The sequence below is a fragment of the Larus michahellis genome, chromosome 1 (assembly GCF_964199755.1).
Source record: "Larus michahellis chromosome 1, bLarMic1.1, whole genome shotgun sequence".
In the NCBI taxonomy this organism is placed as follows: Eukaryota; Metazoa; Chordata; class Aves; order Charadriiformes; family Laridae; genus Larus; species Larus michahellis.
In genome coordinates, this window is record NC_133896.1 from 68,897,838 (window position 1) to 68,916,570 (window position 18,733).

An 18,733-nucleotide genomic window follows, 5' to 3' on the forward strand; every position below is an offset into this window, starting at 1 on the left:
TTTTGGTTAAAATAGACTTTTAGAAATGTCAAAACAGACACAGATAAAACATTGCTTCCTACAACATCAGTAGGGCAAAGCCTAGAAACAGCTGTCAATTTGACTGATCTGACCTTTCTTTGGTTTTAGTGAAGCAACCAGAAGTGAAGAGAATTAATTAGTTTTATTTCAAGGTCATCTGCAATTTATATTTGCCACAAACAAATCAAAATTCACCTGCAACTTTATAGTATAAAGTTATGTTTGAGAAATAGGTAGTGTTTTTCATACACAGATCTGTGAAGTAGAAGCATTATGTAATGAAAGTTTAACGCTCAGTATACAGTTTAACAATACAGAAAAGCTGTCTTAATTACAGCAGAGGTACAGAATAATCCAGGAATATAGCTATTTTTGACTCCTGGAAAGAGTCCAGCGTTATAGCTGGTGAGTGAAGAAAAGAAACAGGGGAAAGGAGGTATTAGGTCACCTAATCCAAGCCCCAGGGAACACTGCTAAGCTTGATTCTCCTTATTGCATCTTTTCTGGCAGAAAATCTTAACATTTGTACAAATTTCACTTTCATTGCTGCCCAAACAGGTTTCCAGTACTAAAGATATAAAATCCCTATACCAATTTATATTAAGTTAGTTAATTATTGATGTGTCTATTACTCATGAATATAGGTAAATGAGTAAAATATTGCCTATCATTTTCCATTCTGTTGGTATTATCTAAGATGTCTGAGTCCCCTCCAGTATTTTGATCAGCTCTATCATATGTTGCCTGGCCTTATTTCTATTTCCTGAAAGAAGCCGAGTGTGGGAAGGCTGAAGAGCACTAAAGGATAATCTGGCTAAAGATCACATTACTTCGCAGGCGTAAATTTTGTCCTGGAAGCTATTAAAGGTAAGTTACCTCAAAGAACCACCTGGGATGAGGCACAACCAGGGACTGGCGGGGAGAAAAAGGCCACACTATATTTTAAAATCACCACAACCTTGGCTCATGAGGCTTTCCCCTTTTTTAAATTAAATACTCTAAGTAACTTGGAAATTAACACTTAAGAGTGATTGTTGAGTTATAATCCAAAGAGTAACCCTTTTTATGTTGTTAGACAGAAAGTCACTGCTATCTTCTCTACTAAATTAGACTTAATATAATTTATTCATTGTGGCGTCTATTTCTTGGCACTTATATGTAGCAACTCTCCGGAACCTCTTATTTCACTAGGAGGGATCAGACAGATAACTTCCACTGTGCAAAGAAAACAATGCTGAACCAAGGACACTTCCATCTAAAAGTAGCAGAGGAATCCATCAATACAAATATTGCTTGCTTTTTATAGAAACTGGCATTTGCAATTCAACCTTGGATACTAGATGATGTTTTGATCATTAAACAACCAATCAGGAACTAGAAATTTTATTATACATAATAAAAAAAAGTGCGGAATATCAAACTTTGTCAGTTTGCTGTTTAAACTGTGATCAGATTCAAAACACAGCTTTCAAATGGATATCTTCTTTCAGCTGCTGAGCTCATAACCACTATCTCTTCTGTTGCAATGTACTGCATATTTCCGTAATTACTGGATCTCAGAAGACATTTAGATATTAACCAAGTCCTTACTTAATTTCTGTCATTTGTGTCAAGATTATGAAGTGCTGCAAATGGAACAGGCTGCAATCTGAGGCTAGCAGTTCCAGGAAAATATACTGGGGAATACTTGCCCTAAGTCAAAGCTCTGTGTACTCCAAAAAGCATCGACATTTGCTGCCCCATTCTGCTGCGTACTTTTCTATTATCTACATTTATCCCACATGCTCTTGTATAACTTGTAAAGCAACTGAATATTCCAAGCAATCCAGAGCTTCACACCTTAGTGCGAATTTTTCTGAAACTAAGATTTTTTTGTATACAGATATATAGCCAGGTATATTCAAAATCTGCCTCAGTTCCAAAGAGAAAGCTTCCAAAAGACACATTACTGATTAAAGATAACTAATACATCAGTTCTGATGTTTTAAATCACAGAGTTACCCAAGCCTGAAAGTATGTGAAACATCTCTTGGGCAAAATGTCCTATTTTTAAACACTTCTACCCGCAAGCCATTAGATAAACTTCTATAACAGCAGAAAGGACAGTTATGAAATTTTCCTAAAAAAGAAAACACAGCCCTCTTGGATGACAGCAAACACGAGAAATGTCAGACTAAACATACATTTTTGAGAGAAGATGTAAGCAACTAAACAGAGCATAGAAGTGCCATCTCATCCTTAAAGAACATCTGCCCGGTTCTGTTTGGAAAGTCTAAAGCTAAACTCTGCATCACCAAGGATCAGCTCAGCAACCACTACTCCACCTTCCTCCATAAATACACTTCATAGAAGCAGAAGAATAAGTTCAATGTTGACTCTGACGTATCCATTTCCTTCCCTTCGGATTATTTCTATTTGATTATGGTTGGTTTTTTTTAAAGTTAGGTCCTCTTCCCTTGTTTCTCCTTGTATTTCAAGATACTTTACCAACCACACACCTTAATAATATATTATGCTGCTGATCACAAGCAGGGGGTAAAACTATCACTGGCTTGTTTTAATTGATGTAGAGGTGAACAGACGTTTACTCATTCATTTTATTAAAAGTACTTCACACTTTCTCGTCACTGTTACAGAGCATACAGAGGAAAAGATCTGTATGAAACAGTTATTCTGCCATATCGGACCTACCATATCAGATGAAGAAGCCTAATGTGTGTAAAAAATAAACCAACTTGTACACAGCAGGGTTTCTACACTACCCTAGCAATGTGTTTTGCAAAGGAGATGGTCTGTGCCAACAGCTTGGAAAAAATGCTACCAAAATATATCCGATGAAGCAAGCTGGTTTGAGATGCATGGTGGAAAACATCTTAGTACTCCCAAAAGCTCAAATCTCAGAATCAAGTTTCCAAACCCCTGTAAAAGCTATTTCAGTCCATCATCAGGGGAAGTCATCTGTTTTTTGAGGTAACAAAATATTCACATTGCCCACAGACTTTTGTGCATTTGTGAATGGCTCAGTACCTCAAAGTTTTAAAGTGATTTACGCACATAATTATATCTTGTTTTTAAAAATTGTCTTTAATATATTACTATTTATTATAGTGAATTTCAGTCCTTCAATTTCAGTTCTGGGACAAGCAGCTGGATGTTAGTTAGCAGCCACGTAAGATTTTCTGTGGATGATTTCTTTTTGAGGATGTTAACTGCAAAAAAAGTACATGATACCTCATTTTCTGTAAGATGAATACAATATTTAATCTATTCACCAAATTCTGCAAGTCCTAAATAATGTTAGAGACTCTAAGAAGTGCCAGGATAGCATATTCAGAAAAATCAATGTGTTCTCTTTACAGAGCTACAGGCAAAGAAGCACGTACACTCGGCGAGAACATGGCCTGGCCCAATCATCTACTTTTCTTCCTCATTTTCAGGTCATTTTATTTGCACAAATGTAAAAAAGAACTATATTTGACATAATGTGCTACTTGGGGCTTCATTTACAGAATGAAGTTTCCTATAGAGTAAATCATGTTAAGATAAGTATCTTAGGTTGGAATGGGAACAAGGAGGAAGGGTGGCAGTGAAGGGAAGAATGCTTCAAAAGGGTACAAACTTCGTTTCACAAACAAAACTAGAATGCCTTTAACAAAAAGTGACTTTAGAGTGTCGGGGCCATGGAAGGAGTTCCCTGGCAGCACCCCTCTCCCATCCAGTGGGGCAGGATACAGGGCCCAACTCTTCCCACAGGAGGCATTAGCAAGAGAACACCAGGAGCTATGAGACTAGAGAAGAACCACTGGCACAGAAAGTGTGAGGCATCTGCACAGACTTCAAAGAGCATGAGGTGAGAGTGCCTGGCAGCTCTCCCATCACACAAACAGCTGGTTTCTCCAAGTTTTAGCTGAAAACAATGTCTCCTATACTGATACAGCAAGGAAGTCTGATTTCACCTCTGGTGGGGATGAGCTCAGGAGATGTACCTCCCTTCATCCTTTTTTTTTTTTTTTAATTAAAAAATCATGTCACAAACATTTGGTTTCTGAAGACCATATATGTAGTTGCAAAGTTAACAGCTTTCCTGATACAGAACAGTGGAGGCTGTTCTAGTGGTGCATCAAAACGACATTTCTAGTTCACGCACCAGCACATGAAGTTTTACACTGAACGCTGATGGCTCTTTCTCAGAACCAAAGGCCCATTTTAGCCTCTAAATGAGGACCACTGATCATGGTAAAGAAAAATAAAAGGCAATTTCAAAGGCATAAAGTGATTACATTCCTCCAAAGAAGGAACTCTTACATATAACAGAATTGGTTTGTAGTTGCAGTTCTGTGAGCTACCATTTAAACGTAACTACTCTGGCCAAATAAAGCCCACAGAGAAGACATACCGTTCACAATTAGACTCTCAAAAGTCACCTGCTATTACAAGCTTTTAATTGCCAATGGTGCAGTAGGCAGCATGAGAAGCATGGGAGAAGAGACACAGAATGAGTTCCTAATGCAGACTACTCCAATATTTTTTTTGAGAACAGGAAAATGCAGCTCAAAACTATGATCCAGTTCCATCTGTTTGTCACGGTGGATTACAGACTGTATTACAGAATAGTCTCTTAACAGTCTTGAGGAAGGCAGGTCATTTCCTCATGTGCCATTCTCTTAAGACAACTGTCCATCTACAACATAAGACACACAGGATTTGGCTACAAGGCTCTGTATTTACTCGTTTTCTGCTTTTCCATCACACCGCAACATCCCATCATCACAGCTGCTGCTATACCAACAAGAGGAACCAAATCCTGCCAAGACCCTTACCTGTCACACCACGTGCAAAGGCTATGCTTCCCTGTTCCCAATCGCTGACTTGCCCTCGCCCACGTTCCTCCTCTCCCCTTACACCCGGGTATCACTGCCTTGCTTACAGAGTGCAACAAAGACCTCTGGCCTGCAGCAAGGCACACAAAACCACCTCCCAAATTGATGAAAATAAATCAGTGAAGCCACAACACTGACAGCGCATCTGTCCAAAGCCAACTTTGCCAAAGCAGTAGAATATTTAGCAGGGGGATGTTTAACAGGTTTTCTACAGCAATATGTCGTGCTCTCTGTGCAGTGTATGCCCTGCACTCTGAGTAAACCACAACACAACAGTAACATTTAAAAAAAAAACCACGATACAGAAGCAGCCCAAAAAGTGGTACTTTGCAGTGACAGACAGCGCGTGCCATGGAGCTCCCCAAAATGTCTTTTGCACTTGAGCTTGCCAGATCTATTCACTCCACTTTCCTCCAACTCTGTATCCCCCACAGCATCCCTCACCTGGAACCAGTGGAGGGAGAAGGGGGATGACAAAGAAAAACTCAGAAACCTGAAGTTTGTTTGGAATTTATTCCCTTGATCATTTCACACAGTTGAACAAATAATGTCTTGATTTCACAGCAACAGGAAAACCACGTGTTACATAATTCAAAGAGACACACACACCCAAAACAAAAACAGGTTAAAAACAACTGCATAAATCAAAATCTTCAAAGAGGCTATACAATGGAGACATGAAGCCTTTCTGAGCACTAATCATCTCACTTGAACATTATCTGTCACCAAGCTTATTTTATGCACACTCCCTCCTTTTCTCTGAGGGAAACAATCTCAAAATGGTCATTTCTTGGATTCCACTTCTCAGACATTTTAATTCTGCAATTTAAAAAAATCCAACTCCTTCACACAAACTTGATATTATTTTTCTAAAACACGAAAACATTCAATGAAGCTCTTAAAGTGCCCAGAAAAATTCATATCACCCTTCAGAATATACACATACAAACAATAAACAAATATTCCAGTGCCACAAGTCTACAGGTCTGAAAGCTAGAGAAAAAGGTGGATAGGGAGCCCAGTTACTCCCAAGAAAAAGTGTTCTTAGCAGGATCCAGCCACGAGCACAAACTCAGCATATTGCTATTTTGTATATCCTGCCTCGGTCCCCAAAACTTTTTTCAGGATTTTTTCAGTGAAAGTCTATCAGGTCAGCTGCATCTCCACTCTTTAGAACAAATAACCTTTCCATCATGCCTTTGCCTTCCCAAATTTTCTGGGCTTCAAATTGCTGGTCCTTTAGCATTCTCCTTTCCTTTACGCCAAAGCCGTGCAAATCCTGATAAGAACACTGACAAGGAACATGATGGACTAGGAACAGTCAAGCACTTTATCCTAACAGGGATTCCTGGCTTGCTATTAAGCTATGATTCACTGGGCACTGAACCTTGGTCCTAATCGGGCAACCCACACACTCTCCTCAGCTTCCAAAAATACAGGGTCTGGTTCTTAAGTTTATATTTTAAATGTTCCAGCAGAGAGAAATATATCTTGCATCAGATCTCTCTGGAGTTGTATGAAACCCCATAGAAGGGCTCAGTATCATGTGCCACGTCCTGCAAAACACACCACCATGGCTTCTCCAAACAGAACAGACAACATTCAAGGCACAGTAGTAAAGGAATTATCATTCCTTCCAATTTGGTGGTGCATCCTGAAATATGGATGTACTACTTTTTTGCCTTTTTTTTTCGGGGGGGGGGGGGGGGGGGGGGGGGGGGGAGGGAGGGGGTGGAATATGGATGTGTTTCTAAACGGACAGTTCAGTGGTTTAAAAGGGAGGCACCACAAACAGAACACGATGTCACAGAATTAGTTTGCTGCTATCTTCTGTGATGTAATGTTATGTTTCAAACAGACCAAATTAAAAAAAGAACAAAACCCAAATGTGAGTAATAATGAAAAGCAGTAACCAAGCGGAGAATTTCATGAAGGTATGTTTGTTTGCACAAGCAAACAGTATTGCTTTGAGCTGAATCATTTCGTCAAGTAAGGCATGTATACAGAAGTGTAAAGAGGCAATGTTTATGAACACGAAGCTTATTTATATACAAAAATATATATAAAATGTATTTGTACTTCGTTAGACACAGAATAATTGCGTGCGAGTGATTGGATACATTCATAAAGATTCCCTAAAATTGCACTGACAGTTAAGGTCCTTTTGAAAATGTGGCTCAAATAATTTATTTAAAGGGCATGGCATTTAGAGGAAGCAGCCACCCTTTTCTAGCTCTCCAAGTCAGCAAAAGAACTTCCTCATGTAAAGTCCAGCTTTCCTTGGTATATACAACAGATTACTTGTTTAAGAGTCTACTGTGAAGACTGTGTCTACTCTCTGTCTACTCAGAACATTGCTCCCTGAAAACACTTAAGGCACATCCATAGTAGGAATTTTAACTTTTCATATTACATACCTATATCATATACGCTATATATTTTTGTAATTTTAAAAAGCGGAAGACCTAGTGCCTCTACCTTGTATTGCATTTGTCAGTTTTGCATGCTATGGCTTATATTTGGCTTCTTAAATCTTTCACAGGGCAAGTAACTACTGCAAAGGTCTCTTGACTTGCCTTTTATTGCTGTACATTTTGAAGTATGAGTTTCCCTAGCAGGTCTTTCCTTTATGAACTCCCTATTGCCGATAGGGACAGGGGATAGGGACACACACCACACACACCCCCGATAGGGACACGTTGCTGTGAGAACACAAGCCTGAAATGGGAAACATCTTACAACAAAACATCACTGGGTAAAGTCACCCCAAGGAGCATTATCGTAAAGCTGATAGGGGTAAAGACTGTTCCAAGTCCATCTGTCAAGAAAGAGCTGAAAGTTCAGAAATATGTTCTTACAGACCTTTAGAACAAACAGAAAAACAGCATTTGCATTAAAAGAACATTAAAACCATAAGAGTACTGTAAATAATATTTAAAAATTCAAGACACAGCAGTTACAGATTATCAAAGGGACAGACAGCTGAAAGGCAAAGTATTATTTTTTTTCTCTTGGCATTAGCAGCAATTTTGGCACAAAGGCAAATGCAGAAGATAGAGGAAAAAACTGGCAGACAGGGTACAGAGAAAGGTTACAGAATCTACGACAAACATGCCACAGTTCAGCAGGACCAAAAGCACAGTAACAGCTTTCCCCAACTTCCCTTCCCTGGAGAGAATGGCATCCATCACTCAAAAGCTTGTTGCCACTTGCCAAAGTCAAGGGTTGAGCTATATTGCAAGAGTTATTCTGCCCATAACCTCCCCAGGAACATCCCTGGTGACGACCACATAAGATGCCACGCAGGCTCTCTGACAAACCAGGCAAAACCTTCGCAAGAAGGGTGATTATAGTTGACTGCTGAAAAAACCTCAACTTGCTTATCAGAGATTGTGCCCTGCAACTATCATCGTGACAGTACAAGGGACAGAAAATCCATTAAATGACAGCTAATGCTGCAGCCACCCAGTGTGGGACTGACATCTTTAGCAAAAGTTAATACATGCCAATCAGGTTAGTAACACATCACAAGTGCTTGTTGTGACCAATCTTATGTCAGCTGACCAAACCTTCTGAACATAATTTTGTGGTTGAATATATTTTAAGAATTAACCTGGCTAAAAAAAGAAGAGGACAGATCTGGTGGCATAGAAAAAGAGGCAGTGTGAGTGTAAGGGGAGAATCCATGCAATTTACATCCATTTGGGATTCCATGGCAACTAAAAAGCAGGCCTTGCGCAAGTCACCACAAAGCTCGCTGAGCAAGCACTTCGCTAACTCAGGGCTCAATTTAACTCAGAGGTATAAAATTTAAGAACAGCAGGGTTTTTCTCTTGTATATTCTTTAATTAATGTTTCTGCTCTACACCTTCCTCTTGCCTTCTAAGCCAACTTTACATCTCCATCAGACATCAAACCTGTGCATTTTATACTTTATACTTTTTTTTTTACTTAATCATTTATAGGCAACTTAGACTCCACATCAAGATCTACCTCACTACTGAGGATTGGCTCAGACCTAAAGGTCTGAAATTGCTGCTGCCAGATTTCATTTGGTGGCATTTGCCTTAAGGGAGGTCAAACATTTTCAGATGTATGACCTGTATTAGATGAGTCTACCAGATACATGAAGTGCAGCCTTGGAAACAGCGCTCTGCATCTATCTCCATCTCAGCCATGTTTTCACTCAAGGCATTTGTCTACAGTGAAAGCAGAATGTCTATAGTTTCTTAAACGGACAATTTAATAAAGTGCAAGAAAGCAGATAGTTCAAAGTCATGAGTTATACTGAGATGTAATCTTATAGACTCTTTTTAATTACACAGGAATAATATCCTATTCTTCCACTGTATTATCAAGCTTGGTAATTCAAAAGGGTTTGTTTTGTTTTTTTCAAGCCATATGTAACTGTAAACACATCACAGGTTTCCTGACCTACCTACCCAGCAAGAACAGGAGCTAAAGGTAGGTACCTACAGGACATGACTGTAACACTACAGAGAACTGACCTGCCTTTAGTGACACTGTGTCTTGCTTTTAAAGTACATTGCATTTAGCCTCCTCCCACTTCTTAACCATTGTTAAGCCAGTAGTTTTAAGAGATACTTAGAAACTACTTCACAATCAAATCACAGACACTAGTGGTATTTTTCTAGCAGAAAGGGGGAGAATGGCAGAGGCACTGCTCACTCTTCCACCATTAAATGTACTTCTGTCATGCACACATAAGAATGCACCACAATACACTGCCTTAAAGATTACCTAGCTTGACCCAGCTAAGCTGAGCATGTTCGAATAAAGGTTTAAGAGGTCCAAAAGCTCTAGAAATGATGCTACAGTTATACACTGCTTTAGAAAACCAGAAAGCAAACAGAAGGAGCCCTAGATTTCAAGTTTTGCCATTTGATAAAATGGTGTCCTGTTTTACTCCTCTGGAAATACCACAGTTCTGCTACAGGACTGTGCCACCACTACATAAGAAGAGATGGAAACATCTCATTTATAGTTGATTTATAGAAGTTTCTAGCAAACCATGGCCTATTGCTTGCTCTACTTAGTGTTCTCTTAGATGCTATTTACTGAATGCTTATTTATAAAAATGAGTAAATTTGATCAGTTGAAAGGACTACATCAGAGGAAGGAGACCTTCTGCCAGCAATTGCTTTGATAAACTAATTGATATATATAGCTAAACTCTATTCTTCCACTTCTCATCACCAATAGTTTCACTCCATAAACCACCTTATTCTCACATCAGATGCCCTATGCTCCAAGAAATACTTTTTCCATCCATATTAAGGAATATGTTCCAGCTTTAAAAAAAAAAAAATTAAAAAAAAAAATCTCTTCACTTTTAGAGAAAGCAATTTTAAGTCTATTCAGTTGCAGAAAAAATGCTGTCATTTTTCCATCTGTCCACAGCATTTTGCAAAGGTCATTCTTTCATACCTTTTGCCTTTCCTCCATTTTGTCATATGGAAATTCCACAAACAACAGAGGAAACTGTGCAAGTAACCACACTTCGAGAATCAACTGCACACACTAAGAATAAATTTCTGTTGGACTGCATTCAGTTACATCTTAGAAAAACTTGTAAGAATAATACATAAAGTCAAACAAAAGCATGAAAAAAGGGTTAAAACTGGCTGGATGGCCGTGCCCAGAGAGTTGTGATTAATGGGGTGAAATCCTCTTGGCGGCCGGTCACCAGTGGTGTCCCTCAGGGCTCAGTTTTGGGGCCAGTTTTGTTTAATTTCTTTATCAATGATCTGGATGAGGGCATTGAGCGCACCCTCAGTAAGTTTGCAGATGACACCAAACTAGGTGGGAGAGTTGATCTGCTTGAGGGTAGGAAGGCTCTACAGAGGGACCTGGAGAGGCTGGATCGATGGGCCAAGGCCAATTGTATGAGGTTTAATAAGGCCAAGCGCCTGGTCCTACATACATTTCGGTCACAACAATCCCAAGCAACGCTACAGGCTTGGGGAAGAGTGGCTGGAAAGCTGCCCGGCAGAAAAGGACCTGGGGGTGCTGGTGGCCGGCCAGCTGAATATGAGCCAGCAGTGTGCCCAGGAGGCCAAGAAGGCCAACAGCATTCTGGCTTGTATCAGGAATAGCGTGGCCAGCAGGAGCAGGGAAGTGATCGTGCCTCTGTACTCGGCACTGGTGAGGCCTCACATCGAGTGCTGTGTTCAGTTCTGGGCCCCTCGGTACAAGAGGGACATGGAAGTGCTGGAGCGTGTCCAGAGGAGAGCTACCAGGCTGGTGAGGGGTCTGGAGACCAAGTCATATGAGGAGAGGCTGAGGGAGCTGGGCATGTCTAGTTTGGAGGAGGAGGCTGAGGGGAGACCTCATTGCCCTCTACAACTACCTGAAAGGAGGTTGTAGGGAGGTGGGTGTTGGTCTCTTCTCCCAGGTGAATAATGACAGGACCAGAGGAAACGGTCTGAAGTTGCGGCAGGGGAGGTTTAGATCAGATATTAGGAAGAATTACTTTACTGAAAGAGTGGTCAGGCACTGGAACAGCCTGCCCAGGGAGGTGGTTGAGTCACCATCCCTAGAGGTATTTAAGAAACGTGTAGATTTGGCACTTCAGGGCATGCTCTAGTGACAGAGATTGTAGGGGTTTTTTTTGTGTGTGTATGGTTGGACTGGATGATCTCAAAGGCCCCTTCCAACCATGAAGATTCTATGATTTTTTTTGCCTATATGTTGTTAAGGTCTTTTCTCAGCTAGCACTGTGAAAATATTCTTTTCTTGAGAGTGTTGCTCTAAGTATGTTCTCTCTCTAAAAGCAGCTAATTTAGTTTATCCATAGTGTTCTGGAACAGATACTAGGAATCAAATCTCTTCCTTTTTCTGATGTCACTAAATGAGCACTTCAGGGCTGGGCAAACGAGCATTTGTAGCACAGACACTTCTCCCATGTTAGAAGGAATTAGAATTTCAAGTTAAAAGGCAAAACTACTTCACAGCAAGACATACACATTCACCACCCCACTCCCAAAGCCATGGCTAGGAGCAGCACAGATTCTGGCAGTGAGGGAAGAGCACCATGACCCGCCAGCACCATGAAATTCAAGGGGTTTAAGGAATCCGATCCCATTAACTGTCAGAGACACCCAGAATTCCACAAGAGAGACAATCCAGAGATAATGGGATCTTTCCCATTCAAGTACCAGATTAATGAAGAGAAGCTTGGGAGAACAAGAAACCACACCCAGAATTCAGGCGAACACAGAAATCCAGTTTGAGAGTTATTCCAGTGCATCAACAGAACTTTTAACTTCACTAACGCTGAGCCGCATACATTACAGACCAGGGCTCTTTAACCAGGCCCACTCAGAGGAGACCCTCAACTGAACATCTGTGTTTTCCTGCAATTCTTTTGGATAACGTCCTTGAAAGGACCGAGAACATCTAGGCCCCAAAGCCACAGTGCAAAATAATATATTGAGACTTTCACATAACACACGAAATTCACACAGCACCCCAAAAATCACACAAATTATACAGCTTATAAAGTTGGGTCACATTAGTTCTTACTGGTCAGCAGGCTGCCCACAGAACTCCCCTAGGATCTGCATGAGAACTTCTGACTGGACATAGAGAAAGGGAACCCCAAAAGCCATCAGCTGACACATGAAAAAGGAGTCCAAAGGGTTCTGGGCTACGTGGTGCCCAATCGAGGAAACTGTGCTTTGCAGGCGCTGGCTTGCCACCCTAACTCTGTCAAAGAGGCCAAGAGAGTACTGCACCACCCTGCTAAAGAAGGAAGCGGAGCTACCTGGGGCCCTCTCTGCTGAGGCGGAGATGGTATTTGCCCGTCCACTTCCATCACTTGCCATGGCGTCCTGCAGAGGTCCTTTGGTGTCCTGCAAGAATGTGGGGGAAATTAAATTCATATTAAAATTGAAATGACTCAGCAATACTCTTTTTTTTTTTCCATGTGAGGCTATAAGTACTGAACACGTTGAACTCAGAAGCCATCCCTCTTGCAATTAAGATACACCTTAATCATCACGTAAGGCAAGGCCTGAACCAAGTATGTTCCTGCTCAATTTATGGCTTTATTAAAGCTCTGAAAAACAAGCTGGATATCCAAGAAAGTCAAGTCTGCTCATCTGGGAAATAAAACTAGTACCATTTTTAGTCTTTATTTTTGGCAGGAAGTATGGCACAAATATTGGGATGGATCCCTTATCCTGCCAAAAAAAAAAAAAAAAAAAAAAAAAAAAAAAAAAAAAGGAGTACAGCTTTAGCATATATTGAGAAACAGGCAGAAAAGGCAGAAAGACAAGAACCACCACTACCACAAAGGAAAATATAATTTAAGGGGGAAGGACAGTTCATAGCATGCAAGCATAATAACAGAATGTGTTTAGAGACTACCATATAGTTTACTCAAACAGTTTGCAAAAATACTGTGGAGGAGACAAATTAAATGCCTTAGATAGTAATGACAAAAGCTTGGAGACTTTTCTGTATTACACAGTGTGTCTTGATCCTATATTTAAAGCATAAATGCTTCCATTACAATAGTATAGGAAAAGGGATATCCTTTCTTTCCATGCAGGCTTCCATTAACACACAGAAAACCTTCAGAAATGAAGACAGGTCTTCTTCATAGCACCTATGCAAGGGGGGTAGAACTTCATGTTTCAAAGGAAATGCAAATAATTGTTTCATCTTAAGAAAAAATATGGAGAAACAAAGCAAAACCAAAACTGGTAATATAATTCATTTGTTCTCTGCATGGACTGCATAAATATTTCAGCTGACCAGAAAACAAATCAAAATCCTGTTCTGAATGGGACGGTACATTATTTTATAAAGGAACCATGAAAAGAAAAGTGGCAGTTAAAGGAACCGCTATTAAATAAAATTTATAGAGCTGCAAGATCTCACAACATAAGAAAGCAACTCAGTGCACTCCGATTTTTTCTACTTTCTGGAAAAAAAAACCCAGCATATTTACTTTTTCAATGTTCGGAATCAAAACCTATTAACATGACATCTTAAATGAAAATAATGAGTTACCTTTTCTGACAGAGGACCCACTGCTGGCCTCTTCCTTTGAGCATAACCAGAGAGTCGGTAACAGTAGTGAGGCTTACAGTAGAATTTACCTGCAGATAAAACGCAAATGATGGTCAGCAATGAGAACACAGCAGTTTAGCACAATATAACTGTCCATCTCACTGCAACTTATTTTCTGCTGCCATTCCCGTTGCTCCATCTAGTTTATTCACTATACATGGAAGCAAACGCTATCTGAAGTTTTTTAACTCCAGCCCTCCTCTCTCCCCCTCCTAACTAGCCTCCTTTCCATTGGGTGCCTGACAGCCATTTAGTTTAAAATCCTATCAAACACCAAAGCAAAGCTGTGAGGCTTGTGTGGTATCACATGCTAACAATGCGGCAGTGTGTGAGGAACAAAGAAATCATCACATGAAAAGCTGGCAGAAGCACTTTTGGAAAAAGCAAGAATGAATACAACCAGCAGAGGAAAGTGGGAGAGGACAGCGTTAACTCCCAAAGAACCATCTCTAAAATGCACAGTGGCTACTTGTGAAAAGGACAATCAACTACTGATTATTTTCACAATTAAGACCTTTTGTGATACCACTGGTTTAGTAACACCCCAGAAGTCTACATGGATTTTCACCAGTATCTAAACACTGTCAGGAAGCCAAAGCAGCACTAGTAATACCACAATACAAATAATAGCAGCAAATGGATGGCACATAATTATCTTTCAATGTACAGCTGTCAGTATATCCTGCTTGGTTTACACAGCCCATAGCATCCCCTACTGCTATCCTATTCCTACAACTTTGCTAATGCATTTCAAACCTATATTCTGACCTTTGCCCCTTCCTCTAGTTTTTCTGGGCTGGTATTTGCACAATGCTTTGTTTATGATGGAAAAGTGACAAACCCTATCTTTTCAGAAGTCTCTGCTTAAATAAACATTTCTTAATATTTGCTCTTTCCAAAAACTGCTCTTTCAAATTATTTGAGAAGAGCAACAACAGAAAAGCTCTTAGAAAAAAATTCTCAGACTTTGAAGCCTAAAACCAGACACTGACTGCAGAATGTTGCAGAATGCTCATCAGTCCAAACAGCTAGATGAATGGCAATGATGCATTCATAGCTTTGTTATTTTTTCTCTCAAATGAAACCCAGAATAAAATATAAGCTAAAATTTCACAATTATTAGATTAGATGTTTTACCGCATATTTCTGTTTGGCCCTATCTGCTTCGTATACATACACAACTGTTATGCATGTAATAACATTTCAGAATCAATGCTGTAAGTGTCCTGAAACTCCAAGCTTTGTGTTTGTTTTATTGAGAACTATCTGCCCATAAATACATACATAAGCTTGCTGGCAGAGGGAATCACTAAATCTGGTGGCAAAAACTGTTTCAGCTCATATAGCTGAAAGAAGAGCTCAGTCTGTTATTACTAATCATATAATCAGATATTCAGTTATTTGTGAACACCCAAAATAACAGCAGTGCTCAAAAAAATGCTTTTTCCCTGATTTTGATTACGGAGGAAGCTTTTACTTTTAGATGTTGATTTCAAAATTATCATTGGCCCCTTTAAACTCGCATGCCAAGTCTGCTGACCTTCAGGCCGAGTAATAATGGGTTTTCTGTTCCTTACTGGGAGATGTGTTTGATGATTCTAAGTTTCCTCAGCTCTTCGTGACTGAGCAAGTCCATTTCTTAAAGTCATTCTATAATGCATCATCAATATATAATTTTGGGGTTTTGCCCCTTAAGCCTGGATGGTGTTTCCATGGTGGTTAGTCTACTGAGTATATGCAAAAACCTTCTTCCTAGCTACATGCAGTAGATACCTCTAAATTTTATAACATTTTAATCTGCAGTAGAATATTGTGCAGTTTTATCCTGTGGCATATCAGTTTATAATTTTTACTTCATCTTTGACTCAATGAGTAGGGAAAACTATTGGTACTAACACTTTTTTCCTGTTATTTCAGTTTCTACATCATCATTTTGCACGTATTTTCCTATTGAGAGAGGAGTAAAGATAATAGAAAATAAAGTCACACCTGCTGATATAAATAAAGGTTTATCTGAGATACTTTCTCTTTTTTTTCTTCAGAAATTGTGAAATTTCTGCCAATCATTACTCAAGCAAAGAATGCAATACATTGCTACTCTTAGAAGGAGATTACTATTAACAAGTGATGTCTGATTTCAAATTATTACTTTCAATATGCACACTTTGTTGATAAATTTTGTGTTTCACCTGCTGCCGTATTGTCTGGTTTCTCAGATTTGTCAGGTATTTCTGAAGCTTCCCTAAATTCTTAGCATTCTTAGATTCTGTTAACTGAGTCATCAGCAAGTTTTGTAATCATATTCCTTCCTCCTCAGTCTGTCCGATACAGAAGACAAGGATCACTACTGAATCTTCACTAACTACTACAACAACAATTTCTCTCTGTATATAACACTGACTTACCTCTACTCAACTTTGATGCTCAATTTTTGCTATATAATCAGAACTTAGTCTGTAATGAGCTATTATCACAGCCCCTGATTATAAAGTTCCTATTTTAGTACATCTAAAATAAACATACGGAGTTGGACAGTCATGATGTCTTCAAGCAGCAAAAGCTGACTGCATTTGTCCTCAATGCGTTATTCTCTCTTAATTTCTCTTATTGTGTTATTCTGTTAATTAATGTAGTTCTCTCTATTCTTAGTGTTAAATAACTAAGGAGTTTCCTCATGGTCTAGCCTTCAAAGTCAGCCTTTAAAGCCTCTTAAAGCCCCCAACTACTATTTGTTTCTTTGCATTCTAGCAGCTGTTATTATGTTATATTAATTCCTAACAGCTCAGTTATTCTGCTGTCGGCATGACCAGTCCACAGGAAATCCACATAGTTTCAACAATTTCAGAGATGGTGTCTTTGGAACAGAAGTTACTCTCTTCCCTAACTTCACCAAATAATTTTTAAGCAAAGAAAGCAGTGAAATCACTAGATTGACTTCCAGTACAGTTAAGAGAATTCAGACAAAAAGGCAATTTCTCTTACCATCTTCAATATCATAGGCATAAGATGACAAGCGCAGAGTTGTCGCACAGTATTCACACTTGAAGCAACTGCGGTGGAAGAACTTGCCTTCAGCACTCAGTCTTTCCATCACATAGACTCGCTTGCGGCAGAAGTAACAGACATCACTGCCTCCCAGGTTTTGGGGGAACTCCTTTTTGAGTGAGCCCTAGACAGAAATAGGCATGGCAAAATTTGTGTGTGTCCAGCCTCACCAAGACTGCATGGTCATATTATCTCTTCATTTATGTGGATACAGGAGCATCTGGATGCTGTAGTTTTTCCCACATGGATGGTACAGTTCTTGGACACATTTGACAGGTTTAACCAGGGCATCAGAAACTAACCTTATTGTCCAAGGAAGGTGGTCCTAGGATGCCATGCCTACATATGTCAGGAATAAGCTAAACTCTGGATGGAAGAGCAGACACCAGCACTATTAATGATGACCTTGAAATAAATGACTGAAGGAGGCATACGATGGAAAGCCAAAACCATTAGAAACCCTCAAACAGCAGTTCTTAGACCTACATTATTAAAATCAGCATCACCTCCAGAAAATAATAATGCAGAAGTAGCCCCAGTGGATCAAACACATCTTCATAAATACGACAAGCAGTTTCTCAAATATATATGCAGAACTCTTGGACACTGAGGTTCGATTAAAACATTTTGCAAGGAAAATGAGGACAAGAGTGAGGGTGGATAGAGAAAGGGAAGTCTTTCACAAAGCTACAACAGATTCCATCAGTGGTAGAAACAACTGCACACTCACAATACTTCAGATCTACAGTACATCTAATCACAAACACGCATCATCTTCTGTACATCGTCTTACCAGTTCCTTCTTGTCTAGAAGGGTTTTGGGTTGCTCTTTCCTTTGAAGCTGATTGGCTATCTGCTCAGCCAATGAGCTCACTCCGCCTGTGTACATCTTTATATACTTCTACCAGATGGATGGAATAAAACAATAGGGCAGTGAGAAAAGGGAAAAAAAATCAAATTAAAAAAATGACTAAAATTATAATAGGTTAGGTGGTGAAAAGGTGCAGAGAGGTCAAATCATGCCAAGACAGTGGACAATATGAAGTGACAAGTAATAATAGCAAAGCTAGTGTCATCAGAAGTCACCACTACAGTCCAGGGTCAACTGTAACAATGGAAAAGGCTCCTTGCATTTTGCATTCTCTAAGTGCTCTAGAAATACTATGATGATGAAGAAAGCAGATCTTACTCTTGCTTGTGGGGTATTTTGCACCTGGAAACCTAAGCATAGACACTTCTCAAAGACGAGGCCAAATACAGGTTAAGATTTTAGGTTGCAGGTAAAATTGGCATCAGAAACAAAGATATTTTAGAAGACATGTTACATAGTCTAATGCAACATGTTGATCACAACAGCATGTTTATATGCTTAGCAACTGGAAAGAATTCATTTACAGAGCATTCAGAGCAGGGAGAAATCCTTAACTGAGGAACTCGTAGTGATTCAAAAATGTGAATTCTTCCAATGCTATATTTGAAGATTATATCAAAAAAGATGTGAGAGCCTCATCCAATGCACTAAAGCCATACCTGCATACATCTGGAACATATACTTGCTCAACTGTGATCACGGCTTTATGACTAGGCTTTTCTCCATCATGGGTATTAACTGACTCCATAACTTTGGATATCTAAAACCCCTTCAATATTCCAATAAATCTAGGCAGGTTGGCTGTTACTTTAGATGG

General features: G+C 39.6%; 1 protein-coding gene across 17 annotated transcripts in view; it reads right to left on the reverse strand.

The window, feature by feature from the left end:
• MICAL3 (microtubule associated monooxygenase, calponin and LIM domain containing 3) overlaps positions 1-18,733 on the reverse strand; it is a 163,651-nt gene that overhangs the window by 54,757 nt on the left and 90,161 nt on the right. For 13 of the 17 annotated variants that reach the window (XM_074584830.1, XM_074584887.1, XM_074584850.1 and 10 more), the window contains 4 exons: positions 17,839-17,946; positions 16,983-17,169; positions 13,941-14,029; positions 12,688-12,775 (listed from right to left, as the gene is read on the reverse strand). In XM_074584830.1, coding sequence (XP_074440931.1) covers positions 12,688-12,775; positions 13,941-14,029; positions 16,983-17,169; positions 17,839-17,946 — 472 coding nt within the window. The remainder of the gene's footprint in view (positions 1-12,687; positions 12,776-13,940; positions 14,030-16,982; positions 17,170-17,838; positions 17,947-18,733) is intronic. The other 4 variants (XM_074584923.1, XM_074584912.1, XM_074584904.1 and 1 more) reach the window with 1 other exon arrangement.